General features: G+C 53.3%; 9 protein-coding genes across 9 annotated transcripts; 3 read left to right on the top strand and 6 right to left on the bottom strand.

Moving 5' to 3' along the window:
* Positions 1-532: 532 nt before the first annotated feature.
* Positions 533-2291, bottom strand: CONPUDRAFT_48788 (dynein regulator; the record flags this gene model as incomplete). Its single annotated transcript, XM_007765912.1, has 8 exons — positions 533-838; positions 903-1007; positions 1069-1200; positions 1261-1357; positions 1429-1606; positions 1667-1967; positions 2035-2194; positions 2257-2291. 8 exons carry the CDS (start codon positions 2289-2291, stop codon positions 533-535), a joined length of 1314 nt encoding a protein of 437 aa, XP_007764102.1.
* Positions 2292-2537: 246 nt separating this feature from the next.
* Positions 2538-3580, bottom strand: CONPUDRAFT_116995 (uncharacterized protein). Its single transcript, XM_007766319.1, has 2 exons — positions 3290-3580; positions 2538-3235 (listed from the first exon to the last, which is right to left on the bottom strand). The coding sequence occupies exons 1-2, from the start codon at positions 3473-3475 to the stop codon at positions 2582-2584; spliced, it is 840 nt and encodes a 279-aa protein (XP_007764509.1). The 5' UTR covers positions 3476-3580; the 3' UTR covers positions 2538-2581.
* Positions 3581-3943: 363 nt separating this feature from the next.
* Positions 3944-5340, top strand: CONPUDRAFT_97178 (UPF0261-domain-containing protein). The gene is made up of 2 exons (XM_007766318.1): positions 3944-4768; positions 4859-5340. Exons 1-2 carry the CDS (start codon positions 4127-4129, stop codon positions 5264-5266), a joined length of 1050 nt encoding a protein of 349 aa, XP_007764508.1. The 5' UTR covers positions 3944-4126; the 3' UTR covers positions 5267-5340.
* A 65-nt stretch (positions 5341-5405) lies between these two features.
* Positions 5406-8922, bottom strand: CONPUDRAFT_134698 (YTH-domain-containing protein). The gene is made up of 7 exons (XM_007766317.1): positions 8550-8922; positions 8315-8451; positions 6967-8142; positions 6746-6909; positions 6539-6694; positions 6347-6485; positions 5406-6295 (listed from the first exon to the last, which is right to left on the bottom strand). The coding sequence occupies exons 1-7, from the start codon at positions 8809-8811 to the stop codon at positions 5969-5971; spliced, it is 2361 nt and encodes a 786-aa protein (XP_007764507.1). The 5' UTR covers positions 8812-8922; the 3' UTR covers positions 5406-5968.
* A 1030-nt stretch (positions 8923-9952) lies between these two features.
* CONPUDRAFT_134697 (uncharacterized protein) lies at positions 9953-10467 on the top strand. Its single transcript, XM_007766316.1, has one exon. It carries the CDS (start codon positions 9959-9961, stop codon positions 10205-10207), a length of 249 nt encoding a protein of 82 aa, XP_007764506.1. The 5' UTR covers positions 9953-9958; the 3' UTR covers positions 10208-10467.
* A 348-nt stretch (positions 10468-10815) lies between these two features.
* On the top strand, positions 10816-12989 carry CONPUDRAFT_79587 (uncharacterized protein). The gene is made up of 5 exons (XM_007766052.1): positions 10816-10840; positions 10920-11904; positions 11960-12363; positions 12430-12557; positions 12628-12989. Exons 2-5 carry the CDS (start codon positions 11823-11825, stop codon positions 12818-12820), a joined length of 807 nt encoding a protein of 268 aa, XP_007764242.1. The 5' UTR covers positions 10816-10840; positions 10920-11822; the 3' UTR covers positions 12821-12989.
* Positions 12990-13750: 761 nt separating this feature from the next.
* On the bottom strand, positions 13751-15172 carry CONPUDRAFT_141671 (uncharacterized protein). Its single transcript, XM_007766315.1, has 4 exons — positions 14916-15172; positions 14710-14857; positions 14404-14654; positions 13751-14342 (listed from the first exon to the last, which is right to left on the bottom strand). Exons 1-4 carry the CDS (start codon positions 15076-15078, stop codon positions 14095-14097), a joined length of 810 nt encoding a protein of 269 aa, XP_007764505.1. The 5' UTR covers positions 15079-15172; the 3' UTR covers positions 13751-14094.
* Positions 15173-17338: 2166 nt separating this feature from the next.
* CONPUDRAFT_141670 (uncharacterized protein) lies at positions 17339-18577 on the bottom strand. The gene is made up of 6 exons (XM_007766314.1): positions 18537-18577; positions 18366-18475; positions 18177-18310; positions 17820-18110; positions 17618-17768; positions 17339-17552 (listed from the first exon to the last, which is right to left on the bottom strand). The coding sequence occupies exons 4-5, from the start codon at positions 17914-17916 to the stop codon at positions 17623-17625; spliced, it is 243 nt and encodes an 80-aa protein (XP_007764504.1). The 5' UTR covers positions 17917-18110; positions 18177-18310; positions 18366-18475; positions 18537-18577; the 3' UTR covers positions 17339-17552; positions 17618-17622.
* A 365-nt stretch (positions 18578-18942) lies between these two features.
* Positions 18943-22054, bottom strand: CONPUDRAFT_69813 (uncharacterized protein; the record flags this gene model as incomplete). Its single annotated transcript, XM_007765971.1, has 6 exons — positions 18943-19030; positions 19088-19162; positions 19299-19423; positions 20084-21436; positions 21494-21520; positions 21590-22054. The coding sequence occupies 6 exons, from the start codon at positions 22052-22054 to the stop codon at positions 18943-18945; spliced, it is 2133 nt and encodes a 710-aa protein (XP_007764161.1).
* Between the last annotated feature and the right edge of the window lie 242 nt (positions 22055-22296).

Raw genomic sequence — 22296 nt, 5'->3', positions numbered from 1 at the left:
ATAACAAACTAGTAATCAGGGTATGCGCAGCTATGATATTAGAGCGAATAAAGTACACAGAGCGAGTAGAGGAGAGGAGAGAAAGAAGATGAAAGAGTGTCGGAAGGAAAAGAAAAAAGGATGAAGGATTGTACTATTGGTTGGTTTGGTGTGCACCCTGGGCACTGTCATAACGAATGTCAATGGTTTGTCTGATTGGATTGCTGAAACAATGTCGGATGAATGATTCTCAATGGTCCACCTAAGTCCCCGCAACGGAGACGCAGACTCATCAGCAAAGAGGATGAAGAACGAGAAGGATGAACGCACTGTAGAGCGAGCGAAACGAGCAAATAAAAACTCCCAACAGTCTATGCTGCCCACTATATCCGGGCAACGCGCGTTCCCCCTAAGCTAAGGCCCATCGTCGAAAAACGAACATCGCCGCGAAGCGCATCCTTGCAGCGCGCTCCGCGCACACATCTACTCTATCTGCCTGCGCCCGGTCCAAGGACCGCTCATCATCCCCGTCGTTCATGGACGGGAATGGAGATCATGGCAGCCAGACCTTGACGGTCTGGTCGACGCTCCCCGTCGCAATGACGTTAACGAGCTTCTCGGCGTCTCCCGACTTTGATGGATCGGGGACACCACCAGTGCCGTTGGTGGTCCGCCCTGCGGAGACGAGCTGCCGCCCCCACGCGAGCGAGGTGACAAAGTGACCGTGCGCGTCGACGGTCTTCATGCATCGCCCCGTTTGGAGCTCCCACACCCGGATTGTCTTGTCGTCTGATGCCGAGAGCAGGTATTTTCCCGAGGGGTGGAAGGCGAGCGCGCGTACCCAGTTGTCATGACCAGGCTACATATATGCGGAACAAACTATAAGCGTTATATTTTTGCTCTGATGAGATGCATGAACTGACGAGATTCTTGAGGATCTGGCCTGTTTGCGTGTCCCAAAGCTTAATCGTCTTGTCTCTTGCACCGGTAGCGACAAACGAGCCTGGCCGTTTTGTCCGGTCATTGGTCTAAGAGCACGTGATGAGGGAATCTAATCAACAATGCGCGACGGCGATATGCGATGCGTACCGGAAGGCCCGCGAGTTCTCTTATGGCACCATATGCTGCTATGGGAGCAAATGCGACGACCTCGACAACGTTCTCGTGCCCTCTGAGCTCCATCTTATACTCTCCGTTTGACGCATCCCATATTCGTGCTGTCTGTGAAAGCAGTTAGTAACAACGGGCAACGGCATATATAAGGCGAGATCAAAAACGCACCTGGTCGTTAGACGAGCTGGCCAACAGTTTTCCGTCCTCGGAGGGAATTACACACCGCACCCAGTCCAAGTGGCCCGTGATCGTCCGCACAAGGTGCCTGCGATCGCGTCAGCACATTCTGCGCTACGCCGATCTACGACCTTTGAGGGAGAACACAATTGAACTCACGTCGAGGCAACATCGAACATCCTGATGGTTCTATCTCGACTTGCGCTGACGATGAACTGATCTCCGGGCACAAAGCGGACAGATGATATCGAGTGATCGTGGCCAGCGAACGTCTTGGTATTCTTCCACTCGTTCTGGGTGTCCCAGATCTTGATGAAGAGGTCTGACGAGCACGAAACTAGAAAGGAAGGCGTTATCGCATCAGCTCCAGCATATACACGACAATACCACTACGCACCAAGCAGCAGCCCCTTTGAATCGAAATCAACATCAAGAACAGCGCGTGTATGCCCTTTGAGTGTCCGCTCGAACTCGCCCGTCTCCCAATCCCATATCTTGACGGTTGCGTCTTCGCTTGCTGATGCGAGCACTGAGTATGTTGGGTGGAACGCGACGCGCGTGATGGGCGATCGATGACCGGTGAGGACGTGTGCTGCGGGTGCTCGGGGGATCCAGTCTGACTGGGACGCGGCTCGACGTGATGGTGCGAGAGTGAGTTCCTCCTGAAGCGAGGCGTTGCGGTTCTCGAGGTCCATGATCTTGAGGTCATCGGTGAGATGTAAGCGGGAGTGCGGGGAGGGACAAAGGATTGAGAGTTAGACGGACCTTCTTCTGGAGTCGGATAACGCTTGTCCACTTCTTCTCGAGGAGACCTGCATACTTTGTTTTCGGATCTGGTGTGTACTCTATGCCAGACTCTTCCTTGAGTGCGTGGAATGCCTCGATGAAGTTGTTCGAGTGTAGGTACTCGAGCATGGACTTGTGCCTGGATAATTCCCGTCAAATAATGGTTTATGAGAGGGTACAGATAGGGCGAGTTGTGCTCACAGTTCTTCCTTCTGCCGATCTGAGAGGAGGGCCATGGTGAGGGGGGCCTTGTCGGTGAGATGCCGTTGGGCTGCTGCTGGGGAGTGAACCAGGAGAAGGAGGGATAGGCTTGTTTTGGACTGTTGTCAGGTCGCGAGCTCAGGCGCGTCTCAACTCTGAACTGCCCCCGCCCCATTGTCCGACATAATAATCTTACGCTTCTGTCTTTGTTCTGAGACTCATCTCCTGGGTAACTTGATGCGCTGTATTTTTGCTCATATTCACCCACAGAATTTGCATCACTCGATTGCATAAACTGACTTGGAGGTAACATAACATCATAATACTAGGCAGACGCCAGACGAATGGCCTTGAACTCTCGTGTTGTTTCCTTCATTGCCACCTCGACGGGCAGCCTCTCCAACGAGCTGGCCCCAAAGAATCCGTGGATGCCCTTGACCCGCTCAATCACGTACTGCGCATCCTTGGGCGTCGCGATGGGCCCTCCGTGGCATAGCACGATGATCTCATTGTTCACCTCGAACGCCGCATCCCGAATGTCCTGTACCCGCTTCACGCAGTCATCCAGCGTGAGTGCCGTCTGCGCACCGATCGTCCCACTTGTCGTCAGCCCCATGTGCGCGACTACCACGTCCGCGCCTGCCTTCGCCATCCGCGTCGCCTCGTCCGGATTGAACACGTATGGCGTCGTCAACAGGTCCAGCTCGTGCGCGATGCGGATCATCTCCACCTCCTTGCCGTAGTCCATGCCCGTCTCCTCCAGATTTTGTCGGAACACGCCGTCGATCAGTCCGACGGTCGGGAAGTTCTGCACACCCGTGAACCCGGTATCTTTGACCTCCTGCAACAGCCGGCGCATGTCGCGGAACGGGTCTGTCCCACACACACCTGCCAGCACCGGCGTGTGCTTCACCACCGTCAATGTCTCCCGTGCCATGTCGAGCATGATGGCGTTCGCATCGCCGTACGGCATTAGCCCCTGCAACGTCTGTCGGGAACAGCCATCACTTCAAGGAAGTTTGCGGAGACTTACTGCAAGAGAACCCCTCCCAGCCATCCGATAGCGTCCAGAGTTATACAAGATGATCAAGTCCACCCCACCGGCCTCTTGTGTCTTTGCGCTCAATCCAACTCCAGCACCTCCTCCAACGATCGCCTCCCCGTTGTTGATGTGCTCCCTTAACCGCCTGAGTGCTGCTTGTCGCGACGTTTCCGCCATGCCTACAATTGCTGAAGGAGGATGCGTCAGTCCGACTCGTCAACTCGCCCTATGTAATCATCCAGATCTTCGCGGTCTTCTCGGCCCGCCAAGCACCTAAAATACACCCCCTATATGGAACGTCACGCATGTCTCCTGACATCCACACATGCCCCGCGTCGGCTCTCCGCGTGTGTGTAGAGGGCAGGCCTTCCTGCACTCCTTCCTGCACGCACGCTCATTCGCACGTCATGTCTTCTGGGCGTTCATTTACAGCTCCAAAGGCTCCGCGCGTGCCGCATTCGTTTAATTCCGCCGTCATACGAAACTTGACATCCAGCTCGCAGGTGCCACCGTCCCTGTGCGTTCGTCGACGTCACCCTCGTCCACTCACGTCTCCTCTTCGGGTCAGCCATGCTCTCATTCTTGACGGCCAAACACAGGAGGAGCAACGTGGCGCCTACGAACGGCTCTCATAAGGGGTCGCTACCGACCGTCGCCGTCGCGGGGACGTGCGACACCAAGCTGGACGCGCTGCTATTCATCAAGCGCACCATCCAGTCTTCTGGGCGATGCAATGCCATCCTCATCGACGTCGGCTTTTACGACCCCCCGTCCTCTTCTGAAATCGACATCTCGCGCTCAGACCTCCTCGGCGCCTCCACGCCCGACATGTCCACACGCGGAGCAGCCATGACTGCCATGTCCGATGCCCTACGCGTCACGCTGCAGAAGCTATACGAAGAAGGCAAGGTCGCAGGTGCAATTGGCGCCGGCGGATCGGGCAACACGAGCGTGTGCGCGGCGGCGTTCAGAAACGCGCTCCCCCTGGGCGCGCCGAAGATGCTCGTGAGCACGATGGCCGCGGGCGACACGCGGGCGTACGTGGGCGGCGCGGACGTGACGATGATGTACTCGGTCGCGGACATCGCGGGCATGAACCCGATCTTGCGCACCGTCCTCACGAACGCGGCCAGCGCCATCGCGGGCATGGTCGAAGCCTCCTGGCAGGCCGCGCGCGTAGAGAAGCGGGGGGCGCAAGACGGCCGGCCGGCGATTGCGGTGACGATGTTTGGGCTGACGACGCCCTGCGTGGAGATGATGACGCCCGCGCTGGAGGAGCTCGGGTACTCCGTCGTCGTCTTCCACGCGAACGGCGCCGGCGGGCAGTCAATGGAGCGGCTCATCGCCGAGGGCCACTTTGCGGGCGTGATCGACCTCACGACCACCGAGCTCGCGGACGAGCTCGTTGGGGGCGTACTGTCCGCAGGGCCTGACAGGCTCACTGCCGCTGCGCGGGCGGGGATCCCTCAGGTGAGTTTAGTCTTCGCCACTTCCTTCACCTTCCAAGGAAACAGTTGACAGTTAACATCGATTCACTGAATCCCGATCCCGTATAATCAGGTCATATCCATCGGCGCACTCGACATGGTCAACTTCGGTCCCGCGGCGACCGTTCCCGAGATATTTCAGGGCGCCGACAAGGGCCGCACATTCGTGCACCACAACCCGACGATCACGCTCATGCGCACGACAGCCGAGGAGTGCAGGACGCTCGGAGAAACGATCGTGAAAAAGCTGCGTCAAGCATCGCCAGAGAAGACCCGTGTTATCCTGCCCTTGCGAGGATTATCTGGGATCGACAAGGAGGGAGGGCCGTTTTATGATGCGGAGGCAGATCAAGCCTTGCTAAACGCAATCCGGGAAGGCGGACTTGAGTGCAGAGTGGAGGAGATCGATGCGCATATCAATGATCGCGCGTTCGCAGACGCTGTGGTAAAGCAGTTCCAGGACCTTTTGCGCACACAGTAGACCAGATGCCTTAGTTGTACCCTCTCGCACATACCTCTTTGCCTACATGTTGAAAAACTGCATCAATACCACCCACGTTCATCACTTTGCGCACTGCCATATATACCATAAAATTCAAAGAGCAATGGCGATACTAAAGGCGGATTTACAGAGGGAGCTATAGCAGGGACTGTGAAACGTTGTGCTGATGGAACAAGTACAATGTAGCGTGATCTGTTGAACATATGAGATCCATGTCCATTTAGTGTCCCATGTCCATGGCCATCGGAGCAGCTGCTGCATTACACAAAGGATTGGGGAAAGCGAAGTCTCGAAACGATAACGTATGGAGAACGAGGAAGGGGATTGATAAGAGCTGAAGCAAGAGCAATAGATGACATGGAGCGATTAAGCGTTACGCGAGGGAAGGGCTGGGGGTTGCAAGAAAGAGAAAAAGGGAGCGAGAAAGGCTTGTCAGTGATACATTGTTAATAATTCAACGGTGCATGGGGGTTGGAGCAAGAAGTGTTGGGGAGGCGTTTGCAAGATCAATATGTCGAGATTCTATACCGTCAATGTCATCTTCAGAGTCTGCGACGACGCGCGTCCCTCAGGGAGGCGCGAAGGCCACGTCGTGACCGCCATTTTTCTTCGCCCTTTGCTTCATTTTATTTGAATCCATCCGTCCATTCGTTCTTTCTTTCTTAACTTCTTCGTCCGTTCTTAGTAAGGGACATTCATGTAGCTTTGGCCACCGGGAGGTCCAGGGCTCGTGGTGTTGCGCATGACGCTCTGCTGCATCGTCTGGTTCTGCGGCATGCCAAACTGCGGACTCATCATGCCCATCTGCATCTGGAGCATCGCCGGGGACATAGCGCCGTTCATTTGCGGCGACATCCCGCCGTACATAGAGGCCGGGTTGCCCATGCCGCCCATGGCGAAGACCTGCTGTTGCTGCTGCTGCTGTTGCGGCGGAGAAGAAGGCGGTCCTTGGCTGGGAGCCACCGACTCGCCGCCTTGCTGAGCCTGCACCTTCTGCATCGCTTGCAGCTAAAAGACGTTTTATTAGATATGAGAAGGTTAACGTCACGTGGAACGAACCTCGTAGAACGCAAAGTCCTGCAGCAGCGAAGTCCGTGCGGGGTGCGTGTGGAAAATGCGGAGCATCTCTTGACCGGCTTCGGGCAAGAGCTCTTGCGTGTCCCTGGAGTTGGTAACAGGCTTGCGCTCCTGCGTATTGCTATCGATTCAGGTCAGAAATGACAGCTAACAGTAATTTAGCGGTGCACTCACTTCAAGCGAATGTGCCGGAGGTTCATGTTGGGGATATCCCGAACGAAAATCCACCGCACTTTGAACACACCCTTCCACTTGTCGGAAGCCCACACAGTGCTGCTGCGGGTGTAATCAACCGGCGTCAACATCTCTGCCATCCCACAGAAGTGGCCACTATATAGATAGTTAGGTCAACGCTCGATGACAATAGTGCCAATCTCTCACCTAGCATTGACACTGAAGAACAGGTATATGGGGCCTCTACCCGCCAACTCTTTGAAAGCCTTGTCCAAACGCTTGTTGCCCGGGTCGGTCGAGCTCCAAATTTCATACTTCAGGGACTTATGCACGTCGTCCTCCGTGTACGATTTGATGACAAAGTAACGCGCCTAATGGGAAGTAACGTTAATATATATGCATGATAAATAATTCAGGCATAAACATACGAAAGCGGGACGCGTGTCGAATTGCGTAGGATTGTATCCCTTCACAGCAATTAGCGAAGGCACGTCAATCGGCGAGCCAATAAATCCAGAGAGCGGCTGTCCGCCACCCTCGCCCTGCGTCTGCTGTAAGGGTGCCTGTTGGCCAAATGCCGTCTGCTGCTGTTGCTGCTGCTGCTGACCCAAGCGCGGCGCCTGTCCACCAACGTTCTGGTTAAGGTACTGCTGAGGGATGGGCGGCACGTTCGGAATGTTGCCCTGCTGGCCCTGCTTGTAGCCGTAGTTAAGGTTCGGGTTCGATGTCCGCCCTCCGATGAGCTTGTCCTTCTGCTCCCAGTTCGTGCCTCCCGCCGTGAGCGCGTGGTCACCACCATCGCCAGGGACACGCTGCTGCTGCTGCTGTTGATGCCCGCCAACCTGCGGGACATATGGCGCGGCGCTTTGTACGCTGGCCGGCTTGCCCTCGAGATCAGTCACGAGCTGTAGCTTGCGCCCATTGTCGACCGCCGGGTGACCGTTACCGGGCCGCAAGCCAGACGGAACCTGGCCGCCATTGCCATTGTTGTTGAACCGAGGCGGGTACGAGGCCTGGTTACCGGTCCCGTATTGCGTGTTGGGCGTGTAGATCTGGTTCGAATTGTTGAACTCTAGCGCGGAGAGCGCCCGCTGGACGTCATCGATGCTGCTCGAGCTGCCCGGGCTGAATGCTGAGCCAGGCGTATTCCAAGGTGAGCGTCCCAGGCTGCCCGCATACATCCCCTGGCTCTGTACCTGGCCCTGATACTGCTGCTGGCCCGGTGGAGGGGAGCGCGAGTTAAAGTATGACTCGTCTTCATAGGGGTTCACTAGATCCTCTTCGTACTCGTACTGCTCCTCTTCGTTGGGCGGGCTTGGACTGTGAGGGGTCGGTCCCATCGCGGAAGGGTGACGACCGGTAGCTTGAAGAGTGCCAGCTCTCCTCAACCCGGCAGCGGCAGTAGCAGCGGGCATCTGTCTGGCATTGCCCTGGGCGCCATACGTTAGGCTTTGGTGACGGCGAACCCCTGAAGCTGCGAGAGGCGGTGAGGGGGCGTTGGGAGCGCCAAAGTGGGGCGAAAGCGGGGAAGGGTTGCCGGACTGAGATTGTGCCTGCGCATCGATAACTTGCTGATGCTGCGCAGGGTCATTGGACATGTCAAGCTAAAGAATGGGCCAGACGTTAGTCTAGGTAGTAAGGAGGAGATGGTCAAAGGATAAGGGACGAAAGCTCAAAGGATAGCGGGACAGGAGCGATTGAGTGGCGAATCGGTACTTCTCCGCCCACGAGACGAAAGGGGCCAATGGTTTAAGATATGCGAAATGACCAACGTACCCCATCCTCGTGCGGATATCCACGCATTTCGTTCTCCCAGTCCTCCTCATCGCCTTCGTGCCCAGCAATCGCTGTAAGGCTATTCATAGTCCTCGGCGTGAGATTACCAGGCTGTCTGGCGCTCTTCCCGTGGATGCCTGCCGAGGATCCGTACGTCAGACGTGACCGAGCTCATCGACTCATACACACGGCGCCTCAGGGAGGGCCGGTATAAAAAGCTGCATATTTCACGTACCTCGAGCGTATTTAGTCGGCAGGGAGCTTTGTCTATGTAGGCTCGTCTTTTCTCCAACGGCCCCCACTCCACCGACCCAGTCTTCGTCCACCGGCTCGTCATCGTGCCAAAGCTGCTGCTCCTGGGATCCCTCTTCCGATATGACATTTCGAGCATTTCTACGAGATGTCGCTGTGATAGTATGATGGCGGCGCACACCAGTCGATGGAGGCGAAACGGGGACCGGGGGAGGTGAGATGGGGTGAGGAGGCTGGCCAGACATTTGACTAGATTTTTGGTGGATAAAGTAGATCGAGGGTTAGGGCAGATGAAGAGGAGACTGGGAGATGAAAGTGAAAGAAGATATCTAACAGAATCGGAGGGGACGAGACGGAAAAAGAGGAGTGGACAACGTGTGGAAGGGAGTTGCCTACTGATTCCGTTCGGCCTCACAGCCGCGTGCACTGATTTCCCTCCGCCACCCTGGACGTGCCTAACCCCACATCCCCCTTGCGAAGTGACGTCCACTCCTGGCCGAAAACAATGCTCGAGCGCAGCATATATATTGACACAGGCCCTGCTTTTGACTGTCTAAACCCGCTCATCGTGATTCTGCCTCCAGGGCTTGCCATATTCTTTCCATTGCCACGAGGCAAGCTGTCACGGTGTTGATCTTGTGAGCAACTCTGACATCGCCGTGCACCGTGCGAACTCGTCTCTCGAACAATATCTTCCTATTCTCAAGTTGGACATTGACTCCAAGTCTACATCATGTGTCTAAGATAAGCCTAAAGCTTAAATAGCCTCATACTATTGCAAACGCGAGAAGATGCGTTCAAGGATCTGGACCAAGAGACGGTCTGAAGTACGACATCATCAAGGGACCAAAGAAGCATGCGAGGGATTGAAACTGCCAAACGGGCAAATGATGCCATGGCAGATGCAATGGAGGCCGCTAGCCCGTGGGTGCACCACAGACGCTGTCGTTGCTTGTCAAAAGGACGACCCGTTGAAGCAAGCAGGTCCGATTCGGTCATAAGCCAAAGTCGGGGTGGTAGGCTCGACCGGAAGTTCGTGAGCATCCTTGGCCAAAATCATGGGTCAAAACAAAATGCGGTGGGCGAACAACCAAGTCATTTCTCCATCGAACTGCCCGTGCGCAGCTGTATGACTGTGCAACGTGAGAAGACGTCAAAAGCAGCAGTAGTTGGACGGACATCTCGAGGCTACTGTATGGCCGGCTTCAGAACCCCGCCCTTACTGGGCAGGTATATCTACTGAGTTCCAGGAAGTCATGTCGGCAGAGATATTGACAAAGGTCGTTGTATAGCCACGGAGTGGTATGAGAGTGACGATGCAATAGACAACTGAGAGCTTCAACAAGTGGCAGGCCGGCCATGGCAGAACCAACTATGATGGTGGTGGTAGACATGTATTTGAAGATGTCACAGCCGAGCCGAGCAAGTCTGGAAACATCAAGAATTAGTCTAGAAGTTGGCAGAGGTGGGCGACCAGTTGTTGAACGCCATCGTAAGACAAGGATTCACGCGCACGCCCTATGCCCAAACAAGGAGCGCGTTTCCGATTGTGAAGGGTATCGAGCAAGCGACTTGAAAGAATTTCCTACAACAGGCGTGGTGCCCTCGGACCGTCTTCTGGTGGGTAGGTGTCAGAGCTAGAGGATGTCGCGCAGAAGGTTCATGGACCTCTTCCATCTCAAATATTGTGTAGACAGTAGGCGCTTGCGAGGGATCCTAACTCAAACACACCGGCATCTGGATAGACCTATCGTATGGTGAGCATCTGCTTCTTGGGCAGCCTCGAGAATCATCGCCTTCAAATGGGTCGGAATCTCTACCAGTCAGTGTAGCTGCATTCACCGACTCAGAGCCTCAGTCCGGTGGTGAGGAGTCACAGCCAGAGTCCCCAGCCCCAGGTGCGTGTCGTGCCTTGTCTCATTGAGCTGCAGGCGGCCCAAACTTCTGCGACCGTCTATAAGAGTATTAAGTGTGCCGTCCAAATCAGATCCAGGTATGTAAGCAGCATGTGGAAACCGTCCGTGATAGCATAGAGCATGTATGAGCAGCTGAGAGCAAGGATGCAGGTTTATAACGAGGGGTATGTTCGTATTCTACGGCGCTGCACGGCCGGCAAAGGCCGGAAACTGAGATACGTCAGAATGATGACGGCATGTTCGTGATGGCCATCTGCTTCTGCCAGCTCATCGTCGTCGATTGCTGTGCTCTTCTGTCCTTCTCATCGGCCCATCTCACCGCTCGGAGCACTGCCCGTGACGAGCAAGTCAACAAGAGGTGTGTCACAAGATGGCTCGTAGATACACACTTGTTCACTCGCGATTGCTTTTTGTCTTTGATATTTGTTGACTGCCAGCAAGCGCGGTGCAGGCTCAACATGAGGTATACTGTGGTGTACCTGTGACCTCATGGCGTTGACAAGCCGACGGGCGGGAATTCTGTGGTCGTCTCGTTGGAGATCTGCAAGGGACCGACGGCGAGAGGGACCATCTCTAAGACATGACTCCGGCTTTCTGGCGACGTCAAGCTCAGGACCTGGTTCAGTCTGGTCCAGGGCGACGACTCGCACAAGTGGACAGACAATGTTAACCTCTGCTTTGCCTCGGAACCGAGTAACTTTTCCCTCCCTATGGCTTATACGCGCTCGTGGAGTGATGCTAAGTTTCAGCGATCGCTCAGTCGTATGTGTCCACGTCGGCAAGTGTAGAGCCTCCGTCTCAATCCCCGTCCCCCGTGGTTGCCGTCGTCACGACATTCCTTTCTCAGGCAACTGACCACCTCTTCGTTTTTGATCGAGAACCCCATTTCCTGATGTTTCGTCAACCTCGCCGCGCCTTATACCATGCCACGAATGATACTCTGCCGCCCAGACCAACATGTATTCATTCGCGCGGGCGTCTCAATCTTGGTTGCTGTATTCTCCAGAGTTCTCCAGCACTCTCCTCGGTAATATCATTCGTGCACCGGTCTCTTATGCGCGCAGTCCGTGATCGAAGGCTGTTTTTGCCTCGTCATTGGCTGAGCTGTGACGGCCATCACGGATTTTAGTTCGCTACACTGATTCGCTGGACGTTGCATGTGAAGGTGGAGTCTTCAATGCACATCCATCTTTCGCATCTTGCGAGGCTGGCGGTTTGTTTCGTAGCATGGACGGGTCTCGACGGTGCCTTACAACATTCCTCTTTGTCCTCGGAAGTGGTATAAATACATGAAAAAAGGGAGCGGGACCTCCACCAAGCCTTTAGCCATCCGTTTCACAATGTTATCCACTGCTTTCGCTGCTCTCGCTCTCTTCACCGCTGCCGCCCAGGCTGGCAAGCGTGGTCTCACCTGGACCTACTGTAAGCCTTCGCCAGTGACCTGACCGCTTGTCCCAGACGCTGACTCCAACACCAGATGACAGCACTCTCGACACGAACGTTCTGAACAACGGCGACGGCAACATCGTCGCCATCTATGACTACGAGACCTACGCTCCGCCATGCTCAAACGGCATCGGCAACCTCGGTTTCATTGGCATGCAGCGCTGCACCGACTGTGACTCGTCGCCTATCGCGCAGCTCGCATCGCGCCAGTCAGCGCAGGGTTGGGCTACGCTCTTCACGCTCAACGAGCCCGACACCGGCATGATCTCGCCCGGCGATGCCGCGACGTGGTACATCAACAACATCAACGCCATCCCTATCAAGAAGGCACTCCCCGCCGTCACGTCGTCCGCCAGCGCCGGTCAGGGTCTCGACTGGCTCAGCCAGATGATCTCTGCGTGCAACGGTGGTTGCTCGTACGACTACATCAACTTGGTGAGCTTCGCGCTTCAAGGATGAGCTCCCTTATTTCTCGGTTGTACTGACGCGTCTACTCTATAGCACTGGTACGGCCCGGACTTCGCGACCTTCCAGAGCTACGTCGAGAGCGCGAACAGCAAGTTCCCCAACACCCAGATCGTTATCACCGAGTTCGCGCTCCAGAACCCCGCCGGCGGCCAGGCAGACCAGTAAGTTTCCGCCGTTCATCTCCGTGTCGTTCATAATTCAGAACGCTCATCGTCCGCTCTCTCGCAACAGGGTCAACTTCTTCAAGCAGGCCATTCCCTTCCTCGACGGCGCCGACTACGTCCAGCTCTACTTCCCCTTCGTCGCCAGCTCGCCTTCGCTCTTCCAGCAGAACGACGCCGCGGGCGCCGGCTACGCCGGCACTGGCTCGTGCCTGTACAACGACGACGGCTCCGCCTCCGCCGTCGGCCAGCTCTTCATGTAAATCGCGCCGGCCGGACGACACGAGGGCTCGGCCGCGAGTGGCACGCTCGCGGGTGACGCTACGGGTGTATTGGTGATGCTAGAGATGTAATTTATCACTCACTATCAACGGGACGGGCGGGTATCATATTTATGTTTTTATCCTGGTATATCACGTTGTAATGCCAAACACGATGATGGAGCTACTACGGCTCACCTGTTGAGTATTTCTGTGTGCTTTGAGGGCCACGTGTGCGCCATATGATATGTGTTGCCTCTTCCGTCTGTCTAGGTGCCTGACGCCGGCTTCGAAGGTTTAGTTTAATCGTACATTCAATGTTTGTCGCGTTTGCCTGGATTTTTGTATGTGCAAAGCATCATATCTGGCATAGACTTGCGCCCAACTTACGCCTGCATAATGCAGCGAGGCCTTGCGGATCGGATCTGACTCCCTTCAGCGCGTTTCATCCCCTAGTTCAGCTCGATCGTACCTTGTGAGTCGCATACAGTATATGCGGTTTAAGTTCGCGCTACGCTTGAATGGGATCCACCACATTGGTTGTTAATCGCGTTCCTCCGAACTCTCAGCCTCAAGGAGTTCATGCCTAGCGCAATATTTTGTAGCTCTACAAAGCGACTTGCCAGTGAGATCTGCGCGCGAGAGCCCGGATGATCTACAGGATTCGTGCCTTCATAAAAGAGTAGCTTACATAGCGAACTTCAAGGAGGACCACGACCATGACGGTGTATGGGAATAATACTGACCAGCCTGGAACAGTCGACTCTGGAGAGTGGAACCCTTCTCCACTGGCAGCCACGGTCGACAGCTGTCGATGCTTTGATATTAAATGATGTGCAAACGACATCGACGCCTGTCATTTTGACGCCTTAACGAATTGATCGAATACACGCTTCATCTGCTCGTTCCGCATTGAGCTGCACACTCTGGATGGATTATGACAACGCAAGAATCTGGTATCATTCGCAAGCGACACGAATCATAAATATCAATTAGTCGTGAACATACATTACTAGGCCCACAGCCGGGACCAGAGACAGATAGACAGCAAACGGCAAAGAAAGGAATGAAAACAGAGAGGAGATATATAGATCCGCAAAAAGTGCGGAGTCATGATACGCATGCGCTCCCACCGCACCCCTACATTTAGCACTCTGCCTGGGCTCGAGTACTATCTGCCAATCCGACGAACTAGCATCTGTCCATCCAACAATCCATCTATCCGCCATACTGGGCACCTAAATCCAACCCCGTCGCTAAGGAAGTACCCGCCTCGCTTAGTAGTTGTTGTCACGGATCTCCTTCCGTGCGGGCACGAGGCCAGGGATGAGGAAGAGGATGACGGCAACGAGCTCGGTCAGGGCAGAGAGCGGGTACCAGAGCTTCTCGTTGTTCTGCTCGCTGGTGTTGTGTATCGTCGCAGTGAAGAACGCCTCGCGAGCGACCAGGAGCAGCGAGATGAGGGCGAGAATGAAGGCGCCATTCTGGGCGCCAAACCCATCCATGGTTTGCTTGTAGGTGCCATCTGAGAACGATTTCGCGTAAGCATGCTATGGGCTGTGGACAGAAGGTGAAGGTCAGCGTACCTGATGACTCAGCACGGGCGAGGAAGATCGTCTGGAGGAAGACAAGCGCCGAGAGGGCAAGGAAGATGTAGACAGCGGCCTCGCGGAGCGTTGAGCCGGTGCTAGCCGTCGACGCCTTCGTAGCGGTCGCGGCTATAGAAGCGCCAGCGATACCGAGGGCAATGCCAGCAGACAGCGCAATCCTGAACAGGAAGGGGCGCGAGAGCAGCATAGAGATGGGGCCGTTCGGGCGGCGCTTGGCAAAAGACATGCTGTAGTGGATATTAGCTAGAGTGCGGCTCGATCGTTTTGGGCGTTGCCACATACCGGTCGAGGACGAGAGTGTATGCGGAGTAGAGAATACCGAAGAAACCGACATTGTAGATAATTTGGTATGCAATGAAGACGTTCAGGTTCTCGCCGATACTTTCTTCCTTGATGAGGAGTGCACGGATTACAAAGGCGCATATACGGACTGGGGAAAATGTCGTCAGTTGAAGGCAGTTTTGTTAACTTTGAGTTGACAAACGTACTGATGCAGAAGAATGCCAACATAAAGTGGACGTATGTTGGGCGGCTAATGGCCTTGAAGACGAAAGCGAAGAAGAGGAGGAAGTATACGATGGCAAAGACGACGGCGCCTGCCAGGGAATACATGCTGGAGTAGACAGCATAGTTCTCGCCGGCGGAGGGCATGGCTGCTGGTTATCGGAGGAGCCTGCGGGGAGATGGTGGAGGGAAGGAGGAGAGAAATGCCAAGGCAGAGATGGCAAGAAAAGGGAGGAAGGCTGAAAAGAGCGGAATGAAACTGTGCAGGAACAACGGCCTTATAGTGAGGAACGTAACTGGAACGTAACCGTGCACCATCACGTCAAACGATTGAACAAGATCATCACGGACCCCGGTTCATCGTGAGTGTCTTACTTGCTCAGGACCCGGTAACCCTGTCCCAATAACGGAAACCTCCATTTCTAACGCATTAAGGATCGACGCGTTCCGAAGGATTGACAGAGTTCATGGCTGTGCTCAATGGGCGTCGCCACTGTGTCACCTTTCTTGCCACCCCCGACCCAGCCATGCAGGTCTCTCAGAGCCTTGCACATGTTTCACTACACTCACAGTCTTGCTAGGCTAGGTTGGCACCTCCACTTCCTGCTCCAGACCGGCATCAACACTCATTTGATCGCCTGCCACTTCCCCCCCAGCGGCGCAGAACGGCTCCTCGACCGAGAACCGACTAAGCCCTCTCATCTCCGACTCGATAGCACCCGACTACGCGTGAGTTTCCCCGCCGACTGGCTTGTGCCGCGATTGTGTGTAGGCGTCGTGAACGTGACGGCCCCGCTGACGAACGCGTCTGCTTAGAGGGTCTTATCGTTCTCGATGGCCAATCACTAGGCTAGCGCATGAGCCGATCTTCAGCTCAGTTGATGCTGAAGATCAAATCATTGACAGCCACCAGTATCCCAAGATTGCGCGGATGATCCCGCAGAGAACGGACTTCTCACCGCTCCTTCTCGTCTGCACCCGAGCTCGGCGCTTAGAGTCGCAATACAATCGTGGTTCTTATTTATGGTACGTCACTAGTCACTAATCAACGCCTTTCTGCACGGTGCACCCGACGACACTCGCCCCTCGTCGTGCTTGCTACATGATCACTCGTCAGCAGCTCAGCTGACTTTCTTCATCGCGATCCTGTCAGATCATGACAGACTCGAACTCACGCTGGTCCGATGTCTTGCCGTCGACTTATTTCTGCCCTCAACTCCTGTGTGTCCTCTCTTGTTCTCTCAGACGGTTATTAACAGCACTGGGGAAATCAGCATGCAACTCTAGAATACCCACAGCACCCGCTTCGAAGCCCACTTCGCGGCGCGGCTTCAGACTTGCTCCGTTCGGCTGCGGCTGCGTAGATACCCCCATCGATGCGGCCTTCTCCCTTTATAGATTGCAGCCAACTTCGACGGTTTGTTAAACTAGGCAAGCAATGGCCCTATCTTGGTGTTCTCGTCGCAGCTAGAAGACACATCACCAATACTAGCGAATATTCCGGACGCGTTGCGGACTTAGGACTTGGTACTTCGAGTTCTATGTGCGCATGTCTCCCACTTGCTCGCTTCCAGAAGTAAGGGACGCCCGTCAGCGCCCGTCTCAAGTTTACTCCCGCACAGCATCCGTGTCAACGTTCAGGGCTGTCCAGAGCCTCTTTGACTCTCTTTGACCACCACCCGCAGAACTCGCAGCAACGGCTGCAATCCGTCCGCAGTGGGAGCCAACACACTGTGCCTACGCAGATCTTTCGGTTCCATGGACAGGCCGACTACAGACACGGGATGTCGGAGTTACTCATGAATTATTCTTACTCAGTCGATGTACAATAGCGTCAAGTTTTCGCGGCCTTGTTCATAGCGGAAATCGCCGAACATACGCTGTTCACATGTGTTGCCCTTCCTGCATTGCCCTTCCCGATCTCACGGGCTGTCTATATCGGTCAAAGCTGGTCAACAGGCAGGTTCGATGCGAGAGAGGTGTCAGACAATGAATTAATGACATCACGAATTTCTGGGGAAGATTATACACACACAGTAGCGCACTCTAGTGTTTACAATTCTTAATCGAGTATGTGTAGTGCCCTAAAATTCTCACATCGTGTCAAAACAGTGAAACACGGTCGATAAGGAAGTGATAAATGATCTAGAGTGGCGCTATTACCAATCTATGGCACTGGTACAGATGCTTTCGAAACACGTTACTAGAGAGTTGTATGTATATTATACCATGGGTATTACAGCATTACGGCGCAAAGTAGCTTCGTCGTAGTTTCATTATACGATAGTTGTAACTTTGGTACAGCTACCCTGCTGCGAGTGCACAATACGCTATACTGAGATTATACACTGAAGGAAGCTGCTCGTCACTCAGACCATTTGCAATAGACAGAATAAACAACAATCCGTATTCAATGACTTTGAACGAGGCCTGCACAAATACTACTAAACTACACTGTGAACTCCTCAGCCCTCCGTGTTCTGATCGCGCTTGCCCCTCTCTGAGCTCTGCTGAAGCGCTGAAGCCTCGCTCACTGTTCTTGCGCTTGTTTCTGGGGTATCCCAGCTGATGTATCCGGCTTGGCATCTTGATCCGAAGAGGAGCTGCAAAGGAATATTTGTCTGAAAACAAACCCGGTGAAAAGTTAGCTTGTAGCATCAAAAGTACGGAAGGAGACTTGACGTACTCGTTTCACCATACAAGTGATTCATCCATCTTATTATTCACGAGAGACTTACCAGATCCGACGAGCTCATGATAAAACTGGCGGTGAGAGAATTGTCCTGGATCCTTTGTATCACCAGCAATGAATGTACTCAAGCTCAAGAGAACCGTACCTGTGAAGTACAGTGAGTACAACACCCACAAAACATCGAAACAAGACTTACGAGTGTAGCTACGTAACAAATGGAGGGTCTGGTGAGGACGAGAGATGGCGACGGCGTCAAGGTGGATTGTCCAGGGAAGTAGCGACACAATCTTCATGTTGACGAGCGCCGAGTCCAGACCTCTTGCGCTGTTTGCGACAATACGAGGTTTACAAGCAGAGGGAGATACAGACCGGGGGTGCGCGGGTGAAAGACATCATGATGGTGAGCAAGCAGACGCACCTTTAGCGTGGTTTAAAGGTGTAGCATAGGTGGAGTCGGTCGGCGCGCGCCATCACCGCTCGTGGTGTACTATTCAAAATCGGAGAAAACATATGAGGTAAAGTGCCACCACGCTGCAAATGACTCGATGCTTACCAACAAGTTTGTTCTCTGGAATCCATTGATGACTCGATGCGTCGTATTGAATCGCGTCGCGCACTGCTAATAAAGGCAGCTTCCTGTGCATTAGTCTCGGAGGTGGAGCCGGCTATGACGTCGATGCATAACGCCTGGGCGTGGTCTCTCTCAAGCTCATTTCGCAATCAAGTACGGCCCGATGCCTACCATTGCGCCCTATCTCTTTGCTGTTTTTGCACTTGCGCAGGTTCGTAGACAGAGATGTGATGATGCGTTACCTTGGATGGGGGGTAGGCCATTTGAATCATCCAGATTTCCTGCACGAAACGGATGAGTTTGTCAGCTTAGATGAGGATGGAGACATCACGGTGAGCTCGCCTTCACAGGACCTGGTCGAAGTGGAAGAGGCTCGTAACGATTGGACAGGAAACAATAATGAGGTTGCAGAAGATGGAGAGGATGTAGATAGTGACGAGGATGGAGACGAGGACGAAGACTTGTCATATTCGTACTGAATTCAGGTTATTTTCTGCAAATGACTCGAGGATACTATACAACGATTTGTAACCATGATACCGCGCATTTCTACACTCTTGCAACGCCCAAAACAAGCTACTTTCTTTATATCTGCATTGCATTGGTACGCTAGCGGTTTTATTGCCTCATAAAAAGCTCCCGCAAACAAGCCGACATTATAAAGTATGTTACACACTACAACATGTCACAATAGTCACGGGTTTTTCGTGATGGAATGATGCAGAGTGCGATGTAGTCCATGTCTAGTCTAAGTTGGAGGGCCTGTCCTTATTTCCCCCCTTTTCAGCTCGTTTTCGATCCTCTCTCCCCACTTGCTCTCGAATCGTATCATATACCTACAATATTAGCGTTTAGGCGATGTTGCAATAAGGTTGGGCCACGATTTGACTGACCTAGTGTTGTTCACAATTAGCCCCTGAGCCGGAGTTTCCAACACTTTCACCAATCGACGTTTGCTGTTCACGCGTCTGTCGTTCAATCAGTTTCAATCCATTTATTCAATGTCCAAACTTAGGACAGCGAGAATGAATTCGCATGCGTCCTTGCGATGCACCCATCTTGGCCATTATGACTTCGCTATCATGCCCATCAATCCGAGCGAACTTTTTGACGTTTTCCTCAAAATTGATGAACACCCGGATGTTCGAGACGTGCCTTGTGTGCGGCGGGTGAGTGCTCGCATCATCTCTCATCCCGCTATTGCTTGACAAAAATGCTCTCGGAGTAGACTTCAAAGCATGTCTATGATCTAACTCTTGAGCGCTGATTCGAGGGCCCCTTTTCCTCCGTGTACTCGCCTTTGAGCCCAACGGTGTCTGGGGATGATATCGTATGTTTATGTAGGCGAAGGATCCGGGCGAAACGAGGATGGTTTGCGAGGTGAACAGCGTATGCATTGCCTTTTGGATCTCGTATAGCACCATGGGGCCTGGATGCTCTTTTGTCTGCAGCTGCACGCACCAAAAGTACTATGCTATCCTTTGCCTACGCACATGCTCGTGCTACGGCCTCATTGTCAACGCATGCAGCCACAGCAACCTTTATCACTCCCTGATGGACCCTGCTACTGAATTTAAGCGGCAATATTAAGTGCCATTCGAACCATTGTAGGTACTCAAATTCAAACGGCACAGTCCCAACAAACACGATATCTGAGGGAAAGCCCTTACAAGTTAGTGCATGACGCAGCATTGTTACAAAGTACAACTTAGAGCTGATGCGGTCAACATAACTATGAGGCTACACTCCGAGAGGGAAGTTGAATATCGTCATCAGTCCGACTCGCTTCCCCTGGAGTCCGAATCACTTTCACTGGAGTTTGACCAATTTTCGCTAGTGTCTGAATTGTTGGAACCCGAATCCTCGGAGTCGAAAACATGTTCATCCACCGTTGTACGCCAGGGCCTTTGAGATCTTGGATCTTCTTCCGCATGCACAAGATGTCCCGGTGCACTTGGTTGTTGATACCAACGCCACTTGAGCTCGCGCATCATTTGCGAACTTCCCCAGCTCTTGTTGAATTCAACCTTTGGGACTGATAACCTTTCGGCAATGGTGTTACCCATTTCTCTAAGGCGTTTTGTTTTAGGACCTGATCGCTCATGATGGCCTTTGTCAAATCGTCGGTTCAGGAATGTGAGACGTTTGATATGGCATTGCGAGCGTAAAGCGAAATCTGTTAGACGTTTTTCTGTCTGGTCATGAACGGATATTGCAAGCTCTGTGATGGAAGGGAGGTTCGCCGAGATCAAGAACTTGTGAGTATATCTAGCACTTGAGTAGAAGGCCACACGCTGTAGGTGCGGATGGATGAACGGATCATATTCGTCAGGCACCGAGCAGCGTAGGAACAAGGTTGTGAGCTCAGGGTACCTCAGGATGACTGATCTGACGTTTAGTATCATGTGACGAGGGATTTTGACAACAAGGACCCTCAGCTTCGGGACATCAACTCCGCTGAGAAACCTATCAAGGTGTCCCGTAGTGTTCAGATGCAGCTGGAGATGCGTCAAGTTGTCCCATCTGATGCGCGAAGGCGGGGGAGATGAAGGGAAATGGATATTCAAGAGTGCCAAGGATTGCAGTCTGCTGAATTGCTGGAGCCAGAGCCAGAGGTCGATCGGTGCGTTAGGAGGTCTACTCATCAAGATATCCTTTACGTATACGTCTAGCCCCGTACATTTCTGTTGAAAGGCTGATAGAACATGATGGCTTTGACATCTCCGTAAGAAATCCTCATACTCTTGAGAGAACCTGACAACGAGATAGGGTGGGATAGGCCCTGTCCTTGACAAAATCTCAAGTTGCTCGCATATCTTGTTCTCATCGACATCCTTTATCCCTTTGAGGTGGGTAACGTTCCAAAGTCGGGGAGTATTCAGCGCGACGGTCCGCCAGTGCCTGCAAACTTGTGCAGGGTTGAAGGATGTCCTCAAGTTCTTGACGATTGACTTTTGATGGGCCTTTGTAATACCAAGATACTGGGGGCGAATTAAGAGAAATATGCAGGACAGGATTTCCGCAGGGAGACGGCCGACGGCCGATAAAAGTCTCTTGCATCCCTTAGTGGAGAGGTGAAGATTGTTCCGGAGACTTTGTAGGCGATAAATCGCGTGGTCGAGTTCATGGCTTAGAAGTGATGAGTTAGCTATGCGGCGGTGGATTTCTTCTCTTTCTTGGGGTGAGATGACACTGTGATTAGTGCCTGCGAACGGAGCGAGCGTATTTGCTTTCATGGCACACTAACAGCATACTTGGGTCAATGATATTCCGAAAAGATGAATTATGAATACTCGTACATTGACCTTGTCCTCGACGGAGCGTACCTAGGGTAATGCAATGTGTAGTCAGTCAGACGCATCCCACAGTAGTCAAACTGTCAGAAAAGTACTCACAGTAGCAGTAAGTTCTGTAAGAGCCCTGTATGGTCCACCGCCCTCATCTAAGCAGCATGAATCTAACGTAATCTGATCGGTGCTACTCAGATATTGTACCACGAGTAACGGCAGCGGGATTACGGCGTTGGGGTGTTTGCCACTGTTCTTGGACGCTTTCGCTTGAGCCTGGACTCGACGGACCATATTGAGCGCTTCAGGCAGCCAGTTGAAGATATGTTCCAAATAGCACAGGTCCAGAAGGGTCTCACAGAGTAAGGAAGTGTTGTTCTCTGAGGTTTGCGAAGGAAGAAACTCTGAAGGACAGGGGGAGCGGTGGGACTGTGGAAAACGCGAACGCGACGACGCGTGCAGTAACGCGTCGCGGAACTTATAATTGTTGTAGACCCCGTGCACTTGTACGGGCTGCACCATGGTGAGTCGCCGAGACCCCGTAAGCACAGACTTGTTAGCGGTAGCTGCCATGCCCAAGTTGTGGGCGACAAGGACATCGCATGTTTAGCATCTCAATCGGCGTTGGTTTTACCCGACGAGCTGCTCGTTTTCAAGGACATCTCGCTTTTGGCGTGCTAGTTTGAAACGAAGGACCCAAGGTTTGTCGAACAAATTCCCAACAATCTCAGTTTACTTATATGCTAGTAGGTCCGAGTATAACCCCGATTGGTTGCACTGTGTGTGCGAGTTTTGCGTCTATAGATACCCTGACT

This window comes from Coniophora puteana (assembly GCF_000271625.1).
Source record: "Coniophora puteana RWD-64-598 SS2 unplaced genomic scaffold CONPUscaffold_2, whole genome shotgun sequence".
Taxonomy (NCBI): domain Eukaryota; kingdom Fungi; phylum Basidiomycota; class Agaricomycetes; order Boletales; family Coniophoraceae; genus Coniophora; species Coniophora puteana.
This window is presented reverse-complemented; position numbering and strand designations above follow the sequence as displayed.

Bases quoted from the DNA above. Each gene is read 5' to 3' on its own strand.
- CONPUDRAFT_116995 (XM_007766319.1), bottom strand. From the start codon at position 3,475: ATGGCGGAAACGTCGCGACAAGCAGCACTCAGGCGGTTAAGGGAGCAC. The intron at 3,236-3,289 runs GTAAGTCTCCGC...CAGACGTTGCAG, and splicing joins CTGGGAGGGGTTCTCTTGCA to GGGCTAATGCCGTACGGCGA.
- CONPUDRAFT_97178 (XM_007766318.1), top strand. From the start codon at position 4,127: ATGTCCACACGCGGAGCAGCCATGACTGCCATGTCCGATGCCCTACGC. The intron at 4,769-4,858 runs GTGAGTTTAGTC...CCGTATAATCAG, and splicing joins CGCGGGCGGGGATCCCTCAG to GTCATATCCATCGGCGCACT.
- CONPUDRAFT_134698 (XM_007766317.1), bottom strand. From the start codon at position 8,811: ATGTCTGGCCAGCCTCCTCACCCCATCTCACCTCCCCCGGTCCCCGTT. The intron at 8,452-8,549 runs GTACGTGAAATA...GATCCTCGGCAG, and splicing joins GCCGACTAAATACGCTCGAG to GCATCCACGGGAAGAGCGCC. The intron at 8,143-8,314 runs GTACGTTGGTCA...CCCATTCTTTAG, and splicing joins GATATCCGCACGAGGATGGG to CTTGACATGTCCAATGACCC.
- CONPUDRAFT_134697 (XM_007766316.1), top strand. From the start codon at position 9,959: ATGTATTTGAAGATGTCACAGCCGAGCCGAGCAAGTCTGGAAACATCA.
- CONPUDRAFT_79587 (XM_007766052.1), top strand. From the start codon at position 11,823: ATGTTATCCACTGCTTTCGCTGCTCTCGCTCTCTTCACCGCTGCCGCC. The intron at 11,905-11,959 runs GTAAGCCTTCGC...CTCCAACACCAG, and splicing joins TGGTCTCACCTGGACCTACT to ATGACAGCACTCTCGACACG. The intron at 12,558-12,627 runs GTAAGTTTCCGC...CTCTCGCAACAG, and splicing joins GCCGGCGGCCAGGCAGACCA to GGTCAACTTCTTCAAGCAGG.
- CONPUDRAFT_141671 (XM_007766315.1), bottom strand. From the start codon at position 15,078: ATGCCCTCCGCCGGCGAGAACTATGCTGTCTACTCCAGCATGTATTCC. The intron at 14,655-14,709 runs GTATGTGGCAAC...TATCCACTACAG, and splicing joins TACACTCTCGTCCTCGACCG to CATGTCTTTTGCCAAGCGCC. The intron at 14,343-14,403 runs GTACGCTGACCT...AATCGTTCTCAG, and splicing joins CGCCCGTGCTGAGTCATCAG to ATGGCACCTACAAGCAAACC.
- CONPUDRAFT_141670 (XM_007766314.1), bottom strand. From the start codon at position 17,916: ATGAAGATTGTGTCGCTACTTCCCTGGACAATCCACCTTGACGCCGTC. The intron at 17,769-17,819 runs GTAAGTCTTGTT...TGTACTTCACAG, and splicing joins TTTGTTACGTAGCTACACTC to GTACGGTTCTCTTGAGCTTG.